We start from the raw sequence: 22,294 nt of genomic DNA, 5'->3' as shown, positions 1-22,294 counted from the left end.
TTAAACTGTTTAAATTAGTGATAAAGTATACTGAGATATTGGTGTCATTTTTGTTAATAGATATTATTATTATAAAATAAGAAAACAAATTTTTTCGTTAAATACTACTGAATTAACTAAGTAATTATTTAAAAGTATGGTTGAATAATGGATTACTTGAATACCTACATATATTATTTGATATTTTATTTAGTATATTTTGTTAAAATGCTTTGTCGTGTAATTGAAACATAGTATGTATTATTAATATAATAGTATATTACGTGTGTAACATATATATTATACTTATTCTTTAATTTAATGACAATTTTTATTAAATTTCATTTTCATATAAAATTAATATTATAGTTAAATTTATTATTTTAAATGATTTGATATTTAAAAAAAAAATTATCATTTATCTGGGCCATTCAAATTTAACGTGAAGAGTGGACATATTTTGTAAATTGTGTAAAATATACAATTCAAGAAATTCAATTTTATCTTTATGTAAATACCGTAAAACACAAAAAATAAATTTATAGTACAAATAGATAATATACCTTTAATAAAACCAAAAGCCATTGCTTATAGTACAATTCCACAGTTCATAATATACGTTAAAGTTGTGTACCTAACCTTCTGTTCTTATGAATTTTATTAAATTATAATAAAATAATTAACATCGTTATTTATCGTTTAAATAAGTAATTTCATCCAAATTTGAACTTCAAATGTCCACAAAAATAATTACCTTTATATATTTATTAGATTTTATGGATTTTAGTACGATTGTATTATATTTTTAAAGATTAGATATAAAAAGAAAAGTTTTTATGAATTTCTAATTACAAAGAGTTAACGATTATTGTAATTTTGACAAATTTCGTCAAAATTCCAATTTAAAATGCATACAAATAATTGTGACTATGTATTTTTAATTTTTTTATACAAATATAAGAACAACTTATGTGGGATCTTGAATTATATTTTCAATAATTTTTACCCAGCGAATACATTTTTTAAAAAACATATACATCAAATTTAACCTTAAAAAGACATTTCCAGAACCAATTTTGAAAGTCTTCTGAGTCAATTAATCCTACTTAATTGATTTATATAATAAAAAAAGTTAAGAAGAGTCATAAATGGTTAATAGTTATGCTATATATCATTGAAGCTACATTATAAAAAAAAACGTCTAAAAACGTATAAAGAAACTTGTATTCCATTTTAACATTTTAGTTATAAACAGATAATCATCTATGTATTTCGAAATACAAAATTTTTGAAATTTTTAAAATTTAAAATTATACCTTGCATAGAAAATGATAATACAAATATTTGGCGAAAATTTCTAGTTTCTGTTATTATTTTGTTTTTGAATTAAAACAAAATAAAGAAATCAATTTAGTCAAAATATGGTATAACATAAAAATTCCAGTTTATTCTTAATGTTTCGCTTGTTTTTATACACACACACACACACACACACACACACACACACACACACACACATCATTGTAAATTAATATATTTATCTCTTCGCTCAGAATCTAAAATGGGCGAGTGCATACATGATGAATACTTTGCATTTAATTTATTGTGTCATACATTTATATAATATTATAATTAATTATAAAACAGTATTTTTTGAGAATGTTGTACATCATAGGCGTTTACAGCGGCATCGAAATAAAATGAATTATTTATTTTATTTGTTACACATTTAAATAAATTCAGACATTTTTTTTTCATACGATTAAAAGAATAACATATACCAGAATAAAGGCAACTTTTTATTTGTATATTTTATTGAACGCGTGTGGCGCCGAAATCATTTGTAATCAATAGCCGGTCCGAAATCCCACCATTTTCGGACCTCTACGCCCAAGTCCAATGGAGTTATTGCTTTTCAGATAACGTTTTTCTCTTTCCATTTTCTTGCTAAATAAATATGTACATACGAAACCCTTACACTACCAGTTGCAAATATTTGAACACTAGCTCATATTGACTTCTTTTCGTTGTCGATTTCAGTCAATTTAATGTACCGAATGAACGCTTTTACATCTATCGAGAAGTTCAACAAAAGTATCTTATTACGATGGTAATCGTATTTTATTTCGTAGTTAAATGTAATATATGTATTAATAATTATCATTAACGGCCGTTTTTATGCTTTTCCCGCAGATCGTTTGTGGCATACTTGCAGTCGTCATGGGCAGCGTGGCTTGCATAGAAGAGAAAGGTTCGTTTGGCAACCTCGGGCTGGGCATACCGACCGGACTCAGTACCGTACTCGCTGCAGGTACGTATGATTATGACAGCAGTTGTTATAAACATCCCAATTAACTATATAGGTCGACATGTTATTTTCCTCGAATAAAATATTTACGTATTTATAGATACTACTATTATAGTCAAATATCGATTTCTCTATACTTTTGATTTAATATAATCGTAGTATTATTATACATGCAGAAATAATGGGCTTATAATATATATATAGCTTAAATATTTCTTAGTTAGGTAAACATTTTTAGACCCATAGGTTTATACTAGATGATTTTTTTTTCATTTAAAAATAATAGTTTCCTATGCGACTAATTATAAAATTATTTATTTTTAAATAATAAACTATTCATACCTATACAGATTTCGTGATATACATACAATTATAAACTATCACAATAAAATTAGTCTTAATATTAAAAAACTAGTATGTGTTATAAATGTTATAATATATTTATAATAATGATGATGGATTTCAAATTCCCGTGAAATATAATACACAGAGATTGTAATGTATAAAATATCAAAATTCAAATTGAATATAATATAATTTTAATTTTTATAGAAATGTAAAAATTTCTTATACTTCTAAAAATAAAAACAAAAAAATAATTAAATAATATACAGATAAGTAAACAGATTATTATATCAATATTATTGATATAGTATTTCTTATTAATAAACGTTAATGTCTGGAATTTCAATTTCAATTATTATATTATTTTATCATATTAACGAATGAATAAAAAATTGTTAAATATTTTATGATGTTTACTTGTTGAGATAATATTATATTTCTAAATAGTGGACAATTAGAATAATTACGTGTTATTACACTATATGTTTACGTATTGTAGATAGTTGGTATCCAGTATCCATCTATTATGTCGATTCAACTACATATTTTGTAATTTATTTGTCGTGTTCATTAATTAATGATATATAATAGAATGGATTTTATTAAAATATTTATCGTTTAATTTTAATTTTAATTTTTTTGTGTGTAATCTACAGAAATTCAAAAATGAATTGAAAAGTTTTCGTATGCCAGCGTAGATGATTTTAGTATTAAGTGATGTTTTATGTCAAATTGAAAACAGTAAGCGTATATGCATGCATGGATTAGCGTTAATTAATTGAAAGTAATAATACTCCTCGAGAAACGAGAATATAATAATTCAGTCATTATCTTTAGGTTTAAATTTTAACAATAATATAGCTCAACGATGTATAATAATGACAAGCACAGTATAAAATAGTATTATAATATATTCATATTAAATCAAAATTGTATGAATGAATATAATATTGTATCAGAAATACGATTTTAATAACTATAATTAACAACTGTATGTCCTTAAAAAAATATCAAATAATATTTTACAAAATAAAATTAGGTAATTTACTTTTTTTATTATTTTGTTCGTAATTTACGAATCAGTATCATCAAATTTTTGAAGACGAATGCACGATTTAGCCAAACCCGTAAAACCAAAGCGTATCGACATAAAATATTAAAGAGAAGTAGTTTCACCTTTGTCATAAACTATATGAGCGAAATGGCATCATCGATTATAATGCATGGTCAGTTAAAGGCATAAATGTCACGTTTTTGGATATATATATATATATGCGGTTGGATATATAGAATATCATACAGATTAAAATCAGAAGAAAGAAGACAGAAGACGATTGGAAAAAATTCAACAGACGCGTAGGCAACGATTAAACAATTAAAGAATCGGCGAGCGTTAGTCAAAACGAAACTGAACATTTCCCGAACAGAGGGAATTGAGTATATATTTAAAAAAAATACTATTTCAAAGTAGTGTCAGAATTTGTAAAAGAAAAAATATGAAACGATTGCAAACGATAAAATATAATATTGACAAAGGGGTGGTAATAATGAATATAACAATTTTGAATACAACATTATGCGACTATAGGCTACAGCCAATGATAAAACTAAACACAATACACAACTCGATATCAGACATAGTATTCTAACGTTCTGTGGATAGTACGAAGAATAGTTTTCATTCTAAAATGTGTTTATATACAATATATATATAAAAAAGAACTTAACTGCTATACAAAAGTTATTTTATTTTTAGTCATTACCGATGAAGCGAAGGACAATATAAAACTCCTAGAAACAATAACAGCAATAAACTGTATGAAGGCGACGGGGTCCAGTTTATTTACATGCTATAATAATAATAATAATAATAAGAAGAAAGTTTTAATACAAACTCGTGTAAAAAAACATTGATGACTTACTGCCATTGAAAGACGAATCAGCAGTAAAAATATGTAACAACTCGCGTATTGTCAGATTCTGCTTCAATGAATAATTTTGTAACGGCCGAACTTGTAAATAAAATGCATCATTAAAGACTCGGTCGTGCAGAAACGATTATGAACTAATACACAGTAATTGGCGACGGGTACGTAGTACATTTATTTCGGAAAATAGTCCACAAACAAAAAATATTATTCTGAGGAATCCGTCATTAAATGTCCCACGAAAATTGACATATATTAATCGGTGCATTGCACTTTTTCGATATAATTGCTGTCCGAGGCCCAACAGCGTCGATTAATAAACGGGCCAGATCAGATTTGTATCGTCGGGGTTATTAAAAGATATAGCAAAAGGATATGAAGTTTTAAATACAAAAAATTACGCATGTGGTAACCTATAGTAAATTTGGTCAAACAATTTTGCAACCAGACGAATGTGTTTGATCGGTTTTCTATATCGTGCAAGAGAAGACGTGTGTTGAATATTTTAATACAGTAGATACGTTAAGATTAAGGTGGTCGCTTTAAAATTGTCATTTCGAAAAGATGTGTCACAGTTGGGGTAATCTTATGACATTGCAAAACGATGACTTTTGTAGGTAGAGTGAAGATTTGAAAAAAATCCAGTGTTAAAAACAGAATATGTGAAGTTTATTCGTGAATACGCAGATTTAAACTACATAAGCTCTCGAGAAATTGACGTACCCAGAGAAATGTGTTATCCGACACACCATTATGTATTAAATCTAAGCAGTATTACTACGAAATTACGTGTCGTATTCGACGCTTAAACCAATACCGAAACGGCGTAAGTCTAAATAATGTCCCTTTAAAGAGACTGATGATCCGAGACGATTTAATATTTATGGCTAGGTATTTGGATTCCGTGTGCAAAGTTTTGTAGTTTCCGCACACAGAAAAATATATATCGTCAAATAAAATATGTTATTTGAAAATGATCGGGGGCTTTCAGACTGAGTGTTTTCTATGGCGAGAAGATAGTAATTCACAAATTAAAACTTATACGTTAAATACACACGATATACAGTCCGGCTTTATGAGTATATTTGACAGTTGATTTCTTCCAAAAAATATTTGAAATAGAATATAAACAATATTCAAAACCACCATTTCTGTTAATCGTGATTTTTACATTGACCATTTTCCTCGTTGTTGCTTTGATGAAATGTGCAATACTATTAAATTAACCGATAATTTATTACAAATCATAGCAACGGCTGGTATGGAACTTTAAAAAGGCCTGTAAATAATTTAAGTATTACCAAAAATGTAAAAAATAACGAACCAAAGCAGTTACTTGAAATAAACGATACAAAATAAAAATATTAGGTAATAATGTGCAATCATTTTATATTTAAAATCCATATGAAAAATTATACTATATCGATAATTACGACATAAATTCTCAGATATCGAGCGTATTTTCGATCATCTAGGTTTTAGGTCCGGTAGTAGTTCGTGAAAAATTGAAAAATAATGTTTCTGGGATTTCGGATAGCTTAGGTAAAGAGAAACAAACCTATATCCGAAAAAATAAAACGTGAGTGACATGTGAAAAAGACTAATTTGTCGATGTTAAAAAATTTAACACGGTCAATAACCATTAAAATTGGAATATACAACATAAACATTTATAGTTTTATAGATGCTAGTGATAAGGCTTATAATTGAGATTTATACTTTAAATGTTCAGAACAGGCTAGCAATAATTTTTCAAATTTAACATAATGTTAAATCCAATATTATGTTACTCTAATAAATACCTTGTTATTACCTCGATTAGAATTACATATTGTACACTGATTCACACAAATCGCTTATAAAATAATACCAAAAATGCAACTCTTATGGTTATTTCAGATGTATATATACATTTGTTGAGACGTTGTTTCAAGGTGGTTGGTATTTTCTGTAAAGGTCGATGTTGTAGAAGTCTGAAGTTTGTGTTAATATTGTGAACATTTTGGTTTGAAGTAATAATAATTGAAAAAAAATTAAAATAAACAAAAGAACCACGGTTTTTGTTGTCGAACAATGAGTCTTATTTTATGTTAATAGAACTGTATAATAAAAAATAAAAGACTGTAATTTTCAGTTCACAAAATGGCATAATAATTACTTATTTTAATTAAACAGGTATTATTACTAATATTCGAATGAACCTCCGAAACAATATATTTATTGTCAAAGATTTACTTGGACGGTGTTGGGACAATCGGGAATAATCATAGTTTTTATCATATCCAAAAAATAATAATTATAATAATAATGAATACGTCACAAAAAACGTATCATAATTATTATCGATCATCGATTATTCAATCAAATGTCAATTATTCAGTAACAAAAACTGATACATCCCACAAAGTATATACATATAGTGTGCTTGCTGTGATGTATATTGAGAGTAAAATCAATATTTCAACTTTAAATATTGTACACAGTTTAAAACTTTCAACAAATACGTTTTTCACATCATTTTTCTTTGACAGCCGTTGGTAAAGATATTTCTTATTGTTATGTAAACGAAGTTGTACGAGATTGGAAGAGATATAAAGTTAAACCTTTTTCTATCGTATTATGTTGCACGGAATAATAGGTTGCGGATTATAATACGTTAGGGATGTATAATACGTATTGAATTATTACATACGTGTATTTTAACAAACCAGAGAGAGAGTAGGTCAGAGGCTGGCACGTTGATGTGTATCGCATAACTTAGTATGAAAGAGTACCATATAAATAATAATTGCATGCACAACGTTATAGGAAGTTATACATATTTCAGTAAATTATTAATTGTTCGTTATATATTTTTCGCAAGTGCAAAACACACTTCGAACCGAATGTTCCCATACATTCGTTTTTTACATTTGACGTAGATCTCCAATCCGTGATTTAAGCTTACTAAAAGCCGTGTTAACTTATCTAAAAACTTTTATTAACAATGTAAAATACATTATACACATCTTGGTCAAATGAAAGAGTCGATGAGCAATATAGAACGTTAGTTTTTTTTTTTTTTATTTTATGTTCTCTGAAAAGATTTTTAACTTTTTTTTTATTTATACCTACATCCTTTAACTATTGACCCTTAAATATTTTATAGCTTTCACATAAAAACCACTTTTGAAACACATTCAAGAATACTAAAACCTTTATACTCCCATCTGGATGTTTGGAATAATATTATTTTCATAATATATAGAAATCGCGTTTGAATTTGATTATGCTTTTCACAAAAGATGTAAAAATTGTACATATTTGAATTTATTACCTAACGCTTTTGCGTAATTTTTTCATTTCTCAAAAATAATAATTTTTTTTCTCCAATTTTTAAGCTAACATGTGTTTCAACTATTGGGTACTTCCATAAACGTTAAGATAATGTAAAAAAAAAAAAAATGAAATATTCTTATCGTTATTTTTTAATGTTACTGTAAATTTATATATTATATAACTTATTAAGTAGGTAGTTGAATAATTATAAGTTTTATAAAATAATATTCCATTTACATAAATCATTTAATTGATGTTTATATGATAAATAAAAATGGTTCATTGCTTAAACTAGACACATTGTTACATTTTACAGTTGTACTTGTAACTATTCTTATTAACATTTACACATATCCACCGGCCACCTATGTATTTGATAAATAAATTGTTTGGATGTTTATGTGACGACTGACGAGTATACGATTTATACGTTTACGATTGATTGTAGCTTTGGGTATTACCATTTGGTTAGTCTTAATTGAGTATCACCTGTAAAATAAGATCTCATATCCTATTTTAACCAACATTCGTATACTATCTCTTGCAATGAACGACAATTTTGAATGCTTACCCACCTAGTAATTTGATTACAAGTATAATACCTAAGACATTTATTGAGTTATAAATACTTTAATATTTAATGTACTTTTTATTATTAAAAAAATACATTTAGTTACTATATTTTAAGATCTTATTTCTTTTTTAAAAATATTTTATCAGTAGACCAGCATCTCCAATTTTTTCCGAAGGTCTGCTAATCATTAATGTCTAGTTTTATTAGCAGATAAAGTCCTAAGATTGAAGATGGTGGTAGAATATTACTTAATAATTAATAATAAAAATTATAAATATCTTTTGTTACAGAAAAAAAAACACGGAAAGTGTAATATATCTCTTATGTATACAACTCACTGTAATGGACGTGTTAAATATTTAAATTTTATTTAATATTAATCATTGCATACTAAATAAAGTTTTAGAGATGACCTATTAGACTATATTACTAGTTATATATGTATTTATTATTTATATTGTCATTATAGTAATTTATTTTACTCTAAAAGGAGGTTGAATTAATTTCACCAGAAGTATTAAATCTATTATTATTGTTATATTATATTCATACATACGAGTATATTATTAATTATTATTATTGTTAACTTAGTTAGATTAGACTATAATACCAAATTACCATGAAACTGTGTGAAAGGATTCGTGATATAAATAAGTAATATAGCTTTAAATTAATTTAAATATTTTAAAAATGTTATTGGGTATAATCAACGATAAAACACATAAAGATTATGCTAATCATGAAAACTAACTTAAAATATTACGTTGAGAGTGTTAAGTGGGCTAAGCTACAACAGTATGAAAAGTTAGTGCCTAAATCAGATTAATATGAATAAAAGTACCGATACATTTTGCTTAATGTATCAAATACTAACTAATAGGGTGGTTAATCTTATATTGTTCTATGAAACAATTTGGCAAATCTAGATGCTGAGTATGGCAAGAACAGTTAACTATAGATAACCGTGGTTTTGAAGGTGACTAAAATGTGACAAAAAATCTAGGTAATTAAGGTTTAGTGTAGTTTGGAGAAAATGAAACCCTCATTTATGGGTCTTGCCACATATGTCACCCGTGATTGAAATAGCTCATTTTCCACTCTGCTTTTGTTAAACTATTTACTATATATTGTAAACATCATGTATAAATTCGTGATTTATTTTTATTCATTAAATAAAATTACAAAATTACACTTAAAATATTCAGAAAAATTATTAAAAATTGTAATAAATCGTTGAATTTTTCCATCAAATTAATTGATTGTTATTTTTTTTTTACTGTAACATCACATTTTTTCGATATTGAATTTAATTTAATTTAATGTATAAAGTTGTTAAATCTCTGTTTACTGACATGTCTTAAAATTCCCCTATAGTATGTTACATAAAAAGGTTTAACTGCAGTATACCTTTAATTATCAACAAAATTACAAAACCTACAATATTTTAAAGTTATTCATTTCAGAAATATGAAAAATTATTTTTCTTTATCGAATCAAAAACATTTATATATATAAATTCATGATTTATTAAAACTGTGCAACTTGTATCCCCCTTAAGGTTTAAAATAAACTGTATTGGTTAATATGAATTCATTGTATACAAAACTCATTATCAGCAACTCATAACCACCTATAATGTATGTTTATTTTAACAAAAATGTTTTATTTAATTATGTACAGAATGTAGTAACTAATAAAAAATAAGTAATTATTACATTTCTAATAAATGTTACAAATATAAGGGTAATAATCATTAACCATTACTTTGTAATAATATTATGGCTTTCATAAAATCCACTCTACAATAAATTCTTACCTACTTAATTAATTAATGCCCTTATAAATAATGATATTGTTGTTCCGTGATTAACATTATTTTATCATTAGTTATTATCTCACGAAATTTAATTTTAATATTTGTTTGTATTTGAGCCAATTTTACCATTCATTTTACCTAGTATAATAAAATATTGATACTTAAAATATAGATTTTGTAATATTTTAGCTATGAACTAATTAAAAAAAATAATAAAATTTTTCAATAACAATTGACACTTGTACCTACCTATAGTTATGGGCACGTAGTTACTGAAATATAATCAGTCAATGTGAACTGTTAATAAAAAAGAAAACAATGAAATACTTTTTCTATTGGTTTGTTTATATTAAAAATTATACCTAAGTATAATTATATACAATATTTATTACTATATTTTTTTCAAGTTGAAGCTTTTGAATTTTCTCCCTGTCTCCATAATATTGGAGGTCTTAAGTCCGCAGATTGATTTTGGAAAGAATTTTTAAATAATTACCTTAATATTTAAGTGCGTGTGTTAATTATTAATGACTAATGAGTAGTTTTTTTTATGTACATGTAACCGAGAGTATATTTGTAGTGTTTTTGTTTAGATATGGCGACTTGTAACTTATGAAACTATGCAAATCGGTTGTTGAGTGTTAATTTAAGATATTGTATAGTTGTGGATGATGAAATCTGGATACCACACAAAGTTACAGTTGAAAATTATGTTTATTTAAAGATAGACATAGTATGAATTACCTAATTAGGAGTTGTTGACTTTAAATATCTCTTTTTATACTAGTTTTTTAATACAAACAATATTTTTTTAAGGTTGATGGAAGTGCTATAAAATAGTCCACGATAGTTCAAAAGAATGATTCAAATCAATTCTCTATTGTTGATTATTTCAATCGCAGTTTGCATTTCCCGTAATAACATAATGATATTTTATCGTTTTTTAAAGTTGAAAAAAAATTTTAAATTTGCACAAAATTAGTGATGTTTTAGAACATAATAATTATAATGCTTAATTAAAATATAATAATTATGATATATTTTATAAATATTTAAATAGATCTTAGTTATTGATTTTCAAGGAAACCAATTATTATTTTTTATTTATTATTCTGATATAATATTATATATATATATATTATAAAGCTTTATAAAAGATATTTTTTTAAATATACATCGTTGAAATACAACTAAGAGAATTGAGAACATTTTAATAATAGTTAAGAAAAATGTTAATATTTATGACATAGTTTAAAACTACTATAAAATCATAGGTTATGTGAATGATAGATCCAGTGGTAGAAAAGGAGATGCAGTTACTTCAAAGTTTTTAATTTCAATATTTAAATTAAAAAAAAACCAAGGAAATCTCCATCTGCTATAAAGTAAGTGAGTGTTTCTCATTATTGAGGTATCGTTGCTTAATAGATGTATTAAATTTAAACTTAATTTTCGTTAAAAAAACAAAATAACCCATATTTAATACAAAACAAACATTTCAGCATCTATTTGGATAGTTGCGTTGTGTTATATTATTTATATAACTATTAGTATTTACCTAATTCAATGGAGCGAACAAAATTTTTCGCCGAAAACATTGAATAAATAGATTTTATAAGTTAAAAGTCAATATTAACGTACCGTTAAATTATATGAAAGTTTATGATACAAGTAAAAAATAACTTTAAAATATTTTTAAAACTATATCGCCATGTATAAAAAATAGATAATTTATCAAGAGTTAGTAGAATGTTGTGAGTACCTATTATAAATATGATTTGAATTACAACGAAATAACTAAAATTATTTTGGCAAAATACTGTTCTTGACCGTTTGGGGTGTCATTTTTCAGTACGTACATATATTCAGTAACGTCCGTGGTGCTGGTCGGTTAACACACGGTTGAACAATATCGTCTGAGACACAAATCACCTGCATAATATCTTATTCAAGTGTTGAAATAATTATTGCAAATACAGCTATCAGTAACTTAAAATTTATTTTATCTACAATAGAAATTTGCGCATACAATTTTACACAAAATGTATATATTTAATATTAAACTAAACTTCAAAACAATTTTTATAATTCCAACATTCCATATTAAAAATCAAATTGGTAATGTAAAACGTTTAAAAGAGTTTAATGTTATTGATAAGTCATTTTCATTCTTGGTTTAGTAATATATATTAATAAAAAAAATAAAAAAATGCAATTGATACAATTAGAAATGTATATTTTACACTTATGAAACACTTAAAATAATATAAATAGAAAAAAAGTTGTAGGTGCTTGACCAGCAGTCACCAATTAATATTTTGAAGGGCCACATTAGGAATCTGAAAGTTTTTCGCGGGCCATCAAAACTCTAAGTACTTACATATTTACTTTACATTATTTAAAAACCAATAATATTTTCAAAAATAATAATTTACAATCATAACACATATAATTTCGTCGTAATATGTGTTATGTATTCTTTGTCTGCGGGCCACCATTTGGTGACCCATGTGCTAGACGGACCGTGACGAACTAACACACTGTCCCGTTTATGGCCAAACTTGCGTAAGTCTGCCCGGATGGAGCCTACTTAGATGAAACACTAAATGCTGGTTGGTCGGTTGCCTGGCCTTTTATACGTAGTTTATCGGTGTTTGTTTTTGGTGGTTTCATTTTCTGTGACTAACCTAGTTTAGTCACAGGTATCGTGTTCTATGATGACGAATAATCCGAAACCACACATTTTCGAACGCCGATAAATGCATATTAGATTGTAATAAATAATGACAATTTTGTCGTAATTACCAGCGTAATAAAAACCCAATGACGACGGGTGTACATAATTTCTATATATATTACAAAATCATCAGAAAGCAGAGCGAAATATTCTGCCCACCTTTAATGCGTACTTTAATAGAAAAGAAGTGGACAGAGCTTTACTACTGGTCTCTTCATTATTGCGGTTGCTGTTAGTACAGTGAAGACTCGTGTAACCCTATCCTGGACGAGATACAACTTGATAATCCGTCTGAGTTTCCATAAGATTGGAGCTGTTGGATCCCGGATTAGGACCAACGTATTAATTTTTAAATTGTTGCTGTGGTTTGTCCAATTTGTACAATTTTAAAGTATTCATTCTGTCATCGTTTCCAAAAGTGGGCGTGGAGATCCTTGATTAGTCTCCAACTCTGAAAGTGAGACTGAGATAAATTAACACGTAATTTTACTACGATAAGCAAAACTTACAATAGACCTTGAATTAAATTTTAAAGATTTTTTGGATAGCCAATTTTTTTTTTTATAGTTATTTCAAAAAAAAAAACTTAGAAAAATTTAAAATTTAAATTGTCTATAAATAGCTTTAAAAAAATCAAAATATTAATTTAATCGTATATAGATAATCATAATATAAATATTTTGTGAAAATTTCAAATATTTACAACGATTCGTTTTCGAGTTACAGCAAAATCAAAAAATCGATTTTATCAAAAACTGATTATGCGTAAAAATTCCCATTTTTTCGTCACTTTTTTATGGTTTTTCCCGACGCTTTTGAAAACTACTGGAAATTTTTTACTTTAGACCCCCCAAAGTACCAATTAGATGAATTTTCCTTTTCAAAAAAGGGCTGAAGTCAAAAATCAACTCATTATTTCCACTCAAAAACGTGATGACAGACACAAAAAAAAATAAAAAAATAACACACACCATTGTAACAATACATTCATCACTCCGTTCAGAATCTAAAATACTTTAAAGCGAAAAACAATTTAAAAATTTAAATAAATCTTTGTTGAAATTTAGGAATAAATTATTCATCAAAAAGTTAAGTTATAATTTCATTTATTATAAACTTTCTATAAATATTTTAATAGCCGTTTAGGCCTTTTCCTTTTTTGTTTTAAACGGTTGTATAACTTATAACCTATAAATGTAAATCCAAATTTTTAGTATTGTCTTACACTTATTTAGATTTGGTGTCTTGGCGGAAATGTTAACATATGTTTACGAAAAACTTGAAAAAAAAAATTAAAAATGTTTATTGAAATTAAACCAAAAATATAATATAATATAAAGCAAGAGTCGGCAATAGACAACCCGCGGGCCAAATGTAGCTCGTAGAGGGGAAATAACTGGACCACCAAAAATACTTTTTTTTAATGCTGGTTTTTCGCACATAATATAGATATTTAATCTATTTTTTATGATGCACATTTTGGAAATAACGATGGGCGTTTATCGTTTATCGCCATTGACTATAAAAGTCATGGGAAAACAACAATTATTAACTGATATTTAAGTTTTTTTCAGGCCCTCGAAATTTTTTATAAAATTATCTGGACCTTCGTAAAATTTAATTGCCGACCCCTAATATAAAGGAATACATAATTATACATGAATCATTATCTCAATAGCTCTACTTAAAATCTAAAATATCTAATTGAAAACAGCATCAGTTTTCATTCATACCAGCAGTATGATAAGCGTCCATTACGGGTGGTGATCCGCAATCTCCACCCTTCTACCTCTACTGAAGATATAATTACTTCTCTATCGGAACTGGGACACCAGGTTACCCACGTTCATAACATTAAGCGCTCTTCCGATAAATCACCTCTACCTCTATTTTTCGTCGACCTCAAAATAGCCACCAACAACATGGATTTATATAAAATCGAGTATCTATTGCACACCAAAATTGTTGTCGAAAAGCCCCATCCACGTAAAGGCCCACCTCAATGCCATCGTTGTCTGTCTTACGGGCACACTCAGGGTTACTGCAACCACATTCCACGATGCATCAGATGTGGCGAAGAACACAGATCTGACGTATGCACTATGTCACCAGAATCTCCGGCCAGGTGTGCTTTATGCCAAGGTAGCCACCCTGCCAATTACAAAGGCTGTCCCGTTTATAAAAAACTTAATTACAGACCACCTCGTCGTAAACATTTCATATCTACTCCCAAATCTCATACAAACTTCCTTAAATCCACCTTAAATTCCAATACCGATAAACCATCATATGCCGAAGCCACTTCCTCCAATCATAACCATTCCCACCTATCTCCTAATATAGAAACTTTATTTACATCTTTTATTACCGAATTCAGTGCAATCATAAAACCCCTCCTGTCTCTCCTAACGGCTTTATTAAATAAAGGTAATTTGTAATTCCATATACCGTTATACGTCCACCATAATATATTGTATCATTTCATTTTATATTGTTATCTAATCACCAAATTATCTAAATTATGCTATAATTAAGATTCTATTTATTGTAAATCTTTTATACATATATTATATATTGTAATAACTGTCGAACTATAATAGTTATATACTGAAAGTTCTAATAAAAAAAAAAAAAAAAAAAAAAAAAAAAATCTAAAATTAAAAAAAAATGTACTTATTGATACTTATGGTAACAAAATTCAAGAGTTGAACAATGTATTCCCACTTGTAAACACGTGAAAGATAAAATTTAGGCTATTTCTATAAATAATGTATACATTTTTTTAATAATCTTAAACTTCGAAAGCCTAGTCTACTTATACTATATTACATAATATTATACAAAGGATGATCAATAATGAATAGGTTTTGCGTTTTGAATAATCTTTGTTTACAATTATATTGAAGAACAAATAACATATAACTATTTGTAATAAATATATTTCTATAGTTAAATTCTCCTAAGAAATGAAATGGCGTTTCCTAGTTGGAAATCGAACTGATTATTTTACAGAAGTTCCCTGGATCCCGGTATGCTCTTTTCTTTCTTCTTCGTTGGACCTGCATTCCGTCATCACTCAATATTTATTCCACCTACACAAAGTGCATTCTGTTGGTTGTTGATTTTACGTAAGATGTAGACGTATAAGACAGATATGGCCGATTCTCGGTTGGCTTATTATTATTTCTGTTTTCATTGATGTTTTACATTGTTGCAAGGGTTTTATATTATTTTTATTTACTCATAATTTTGTGTTTTTATTTAATCGAATATTGTGTGTAGAAATAATATATTTGTTTAAATCTATAAATTATAATCGTATTGTATTTCAGTTTGTAAATATCAGATAATGCTGTATTTTCAGTGTGATAGTCAGTTAAATCATTTCCTTATATTTTGCAATGTTTCAGTTTCTGTTAAAATAAATTGGTAATTTTTATTTTGTATTTTTAAATTTTTTTTATTTTGTTAGTATAGAAGTTTTTGGAAATCTGAGAATATATAAAAGGAGTAATAAAAATAAATTTTGTTTATATTTATAATAATAAAAATATGGGTTATTCAAGCACAATAATTCAACATTTATTTAATTAATATTATAAATGTTTATTTTATTGTTAGTACAATAGCACTATAAAGTTTAATATAAATGCAACCACCAAAAAAAATGTAGTTGTTTATTTCTACTGTAATTGAATTATTCATAGCCGAGTAATTTTTAATGAATATATATATACATAATATAATCAATATTCAATATTGTTGTGTCAAGCTTTAACTCTGGTTAAAAATAAAATAATGATGTTAGGTAGTTATTAAATAACCCATTAAACTATCTGTTTGTGAACTCAATAATTTTATTTCATAAGAGAAAGAACAATAGGAAAACATTATTTTAATAAACAATTTAAATATAATATTTTTGTTAAAATATTAAAAAAATAAAAATATAAACAATTTTTTTCCTAGTTAATATAACCCAATACATTTTTAAACAGAAAGTGTTATGATATATATAAATAAATAAATAATGTGATAATTAGGTATATAAAATAATTAACTTTATATTTGACGATTATTTGGCTTACATGTTAGTAGTGCTAATAAACTAATATAATTTAGTAGGTAAATTAAAATAACTCGTTTTTAAGATATTTATAAATGTAGATGACAATAAAAAAAGAATCGTAAATATGTTTAAGGCTAGTGATTGATTTTAAAATTATCAAATAGGTTCCAATGTTTATATATATTTAAATTTTAAATGTTTAAGAAATCGGCTACCTATTTAAACGAATTATAACAATGTTGGTTATTTATTCTAATTTAAATAATATATATATTATTTGTAGGAACTTGAAACTTTTTTTCATTTTGTTTATCAATATTATTTAAAATGCCTACATAGTTCATTTTTTTATTAATCTTACGCTGTTTATACCACAAAAATATTAACAACGATAAGACTTATAAGTTAAATTAAATTTAAACTATTTATAGCATATTAAATCAGTTTTTTTAGTATTGTAAAAAAAAAATTAAAATTTGCCAAAAAACTTGAATATAATATACACGTGATCTCACATGGTTAGTTGTACAATTGTTACATTGTAAGTTTTTTTTAGACATTCAAGTTTCGACGAAATTTGATATTTAAACGAACAATAATGATTTTAGTTATTTGGTTGTAACACAAAAAAATATCATTTGTATGATTTAAACTATTTACTATCAGATATTAATTATAATTATATTTAAAAATACTGACTGATTTTGAGCTATTTTTATCACGATATTTTTCAGAATGTAACTATAGGTATCTATCAGCGGTGGTTTAAACAAACTGTATGTGGCACAGTCAATATGCTATTTTTAAATAATTAGTTTGGTATACATCAAATCATAGTTTTACTAATACGAGTATGTTCTTGGAATACAATAATTATGTATTTTATTTTAAATCAAACCGACCGGGCGGGTAGGACTTAATGACCATAATAACAGAGGATAATTGACATCCCTTCCACCACTGATAGTTGCGACATTATATTATTTTGCGATACGTAAGTTAGGTATATAATGTTAGTTACTCATATGACATGTGTAGGTTAATAACAACTTGTAATATTATAATAATACATTTATACAATACACATCTATTATAAATGCAATTGTTTTGACAATAATTAGTTCAACCTGTACCATATTATTACCGATAAAAAAATAAATTACTAATAAAAATATAAAATATCATGAGAAATATAGATGATCCGTTATTGCTCAGAATTGTTTTTTGTATGTACCTAATGATTTATAATTGAATTACAATTTAAAACATACTCTTTACAAAGACCTATTCAGTGCGAAGTGCACTCGGTCACATATAATACAGCAGAGCGACTTCCCCGGTTTTTTTGTTAGTTTTTCAAATTATTTTGAAAAGTACATACTGGGTATTATTTGACCTGCTAAAGTACCAACTAGTTATTAAGTTGAAGATTGAAGCATTTTTTTTTTTACTAAAAAGTGTCCTCAGAAACAATAAAAAAATAAACAAAAACACATCACTGTAAAAGCAATAGTTACATTACTCTGAGTGTAAAACGTGTGTGTGTGAGATCGAACGAATACGATGGCAACAAAAATATCATAAAAATCATTTAGTTGCAGAGCAGTGCTGTTTAAATATTACGATATTATCACTCTCAACATTCGTCGTGGCTTTTGAATAAAAATAAGAACAATAATAATAATATGCACTCATATAAGATGAAGTGTAATTAAAGCTATATTAAATCATTGTTTTACAAAAATTAAGACTTATTATTTCATGTTTTTACTTTAATAGGCAGATTTTTTTATGTTACATGGTGTTCTTTAGACTTTAGTTAAACATAAAACTTTTTTATAATACGTTGTTACGTCTCACTATACTTATTTTTTACGAGGAGTATATAATTTATAAAGTGGCTGTTAAACCTGTGTAATTGTTACAAATGTACTGATGCACATACTTTATAAATGCATACACTGTAGTTCGCTTTCTAACAGAAATATCTCTACTCGAATTTTTAAAATAATTGTTTCTTAACTGGAAATTATACGAAATAAACTAAGAGACTTTAAGTTTATGCGTTCAGACCTCAAAAAGTCGGTTGTTATACAATGCTTTCATTAAGTATATATGTGTGTCTTAGTATCACAAATATGCATGCAATATGAAGCCCGTAATACGTAATTTGTTGTTCGAAAAAATCAAAAAAATAATATCTATATTAAATAACTAACAAAAAAAAAAGATAAATTAAAAAAAAATACGTATCTCATTGTATTTTGACTGCTATGATAGAAATAAACAATAGTTTTAAGGTATCAATATTTGTTTGTTCCAATAATACCGCATTTACATTGTTGATATTGTATTTATTAAAATACTCGATATTGATTGGTCATAATAACTGATAATTAACTGCTTGACATAAATATAAATGAAGTAATTTATTATTTCAATCAATACCGAATTGTTATTTGATAAAATATTATTGTTCATAATTCCCAATATCCGTCGTTGAAATATGAATGTAAATAATGTACCATGTTTTTTCGATGTTATAAAAAAAAGTTCTAAATGTAATTGCATAACGACATATCGTATAATGCGATCATTTCATTCACACAATAATGTGATAAGAGGGTTATAATACTGCGATTTCTCCCTTCTAAATCGTTTGTGATTAAATGTAAATTGTCTTCTCCGAATTGGCTGTGTTTTAATAAATTACTGATGCATGCTGAAACTTATCTATAGCTAGGCTGTATTAAAATTAACAAAAGTGTTTCATTTCCACTGGCTTTTGTCGCAAGTGACAAGTTTTATTGAATTTAAGTTTTAAAAAATGTATTTTGTTTAACTTAACTTAAACTAATTAAAACAAAAGTAACTTTGCTTGCTTGAAATTGATTACAATTGACTTTGAAAACCTGCACGAATTTTTATAATTTAAATTTATGTCTGGCGAATAAAAGTTATTCTTTGTTACAAACACGTTCAATTTAAATTGGACTACGCAAAGATTCGTTATTAAGGCACTCATTTTGTAAATGTAATATATTCACAAATAAATAATTTTCGTATGTATTTTGGACTCTGCGAAGAACTTGAGAAGTTAAAAGTTGTAGAGAAAAAAGTTGCAAAAAAATAAAAATATTAAAAATTACGAAAATTTGCTAGTTGTCCTTTTCAAGTTATTTTTATCACCTAATGTTTGAAATAAATATTTTATTATATTTGATGTGTTTGGCAAAAACTAGTTCAAACTATTGTAGGTATTATTATCATAAAAATAAATTATAAATAGTTATCTATATACCTATGTTATAAAATATCTTTAGACTTATTACTGGAGGCTAATACACACATTCTTAAATCAAAATTGTTATTCAATACAACCGTAAATTACAACGATCTACTAAATTCTCAAGACTTTCAATCGTTATCTATTATACAGAAGAACGATTTCTTCAGGTATTTTTAAGATGATAACAACTTCAATAAATTGTTTCCAAATAAAATGATATTTTATATTTATTAATTTTCTCTTAATATAGAGATATAATATTCCATATTATGGTGTTTTAGGTTATAATATAATCATAAAATTGTATTTGGAAACCTATCGATTTTTATGACTTATTTTGTTAAGTTTGAAGCTTTGAAATGGAAGTAAAATAAATAGAATAACCAATCAATTCATATTTAAACAGTTTTTAAACACTTTGAATGTAACATTTATTCCGAAATCATATTATGTAGGTATGTGTGTATCTATTATAATATATATATATATATATGAATAATTAATTACATTTTATTTATTCTTAATAAATTAAATATGCTCTTTTTAGATTTTTCCAATATTTTAGTTTACTTTCTAGAATGGTGGTATATATATATTATATATTTATCTATATTAACTACACTAAACTATACGCCATACTTTTTGGACGTAGACCAAAGAAAATTACTTCCGTGTCTAATGTTGCATTAAAAGAATGTTATACCTAAATTACTTACTATCGGAAGTCTTATCTCTTATAAACAGCTTACTTATAAGAACTTTTAGTAAAATAACAAATTACAATTGAAAATACAATTCAGTCGCTATAAATGATTTCTGTTTATTGTAGTGTATTAAAAAAAAAATAATAAATTCACTACTTGTATTATAAAATTATAATATACATATTTAAATTCACTGATATTAAAACATTATACATATTTATATTTATATAATAATATAATAATAATACACGATTAAAAACTTATTTTTAGATTTTTAATCTTAATGAGAATATATCATAATTAAGTCGTTATTTCATATTAATAATATTATTATATCGCTATTTCTTATTACATATGCAATGTTATGTGTGAGCTATGTACATTAAATAATATTACATGTCATATATTTCAATTATTATAAGTAAAAACATGAGAATTTATCATATTGAAAAAATTAAAAATACATAATGTATTACGATTTACAATTCTAGCAGTAATGTAAAATTAAATAATTCAATTTGTGTACCTAAAAATATAAACCAATAAATAGAACTATGTAAAAAAAAAAGTAAAATGTACGTTATTTATTTTAAATATAAACATTGTAAACATGAGTGAATATTCAATTTGAGCGTATAAAATATTATTGATATTTTAAAAATATAATACTAGTTTCTGAGTTCTTATATATGTATATTCACACATCACATATAATTTGCAACAAACGAAGCAGAAGTAATTTTCTGTTTCATGATTATGTTTATTTAAAAAAATACAATTTCCATGAAATAGGATTTTGATTTTGGGAATATATTTAGTCTTAAACATACAATTACATTACAGAACATATTCTCTAATTTTTGAATTTAGGCTATTCTTGGCAGTATAGTATTCATTCATTGTGTTTAAGTTTCTACTTCTCATAAATTATTGATATCAAAAAATAATAATAGTGGTGTATATTTGTTATGGTATAGTATCATTTTTTCCATTTCTAATTCTGTTGTAATTTAAGTCATTTGAAAGTAGATTACATGATATTATGAGTATTTTGAGAAATGTTTTAGCTAATGAATTGGTAATTTACTTTACTATTAAACATTTTTTAATATTAATTGTCTATTAGTAACCGTAATAATATAGCTATCAAACACACACATTATTTTATCAGATTGTAAAATTTAATAATTTATAATGTTATCATTATTATTATATTTCAATATTCAT

General features: G+C 25.7%; 1 protein-coding gene across 2 annotated transcripts in view; it reads left to right on the top strand.

The window, feature by feature from the left end:
- The window catches only part of LOC132922858 (uncharacterized), a 139,805-nt gene that overhangs the window by 42,017 nt on the left and 75,494 nt on the right, over nt 1-22,294 (top strand). For both annotated transcript variants that reach the window (XM_060986576.1, XM_060986577.1), the window contains one exon: nt 2,173-2,290. In XM_060986576.1, the coding sequence (XP_060842559.1) occupies nt 2,173-2,290 (118 nt within the window). The remainder of the gene's footprint in view (nt 1-2,172; nt 2,291-22,294) is intronic.

This window comes from Rhopalosiphum padi, chromosome 2 (genome assembly GCF_020882245.1).
Source record: "Rhopalosiphum padi isolate XX-2018 chromosome 2, ASM2088224v1, whole genome shotgun sequence".
In the NCBI taxonomy this organism is placed as follows: Eukaryota; Metazoa; Arthropoda; class Insecta; order Hemiptera; family Aphididae; genus Rhopalosiphum; species Rhopalosiphum padi.
The sequence above is the reverse complement of the archived record's forward strand: the minus strand, read 5'-3'. Positions and strand labels throughout refer to the sequence as shown.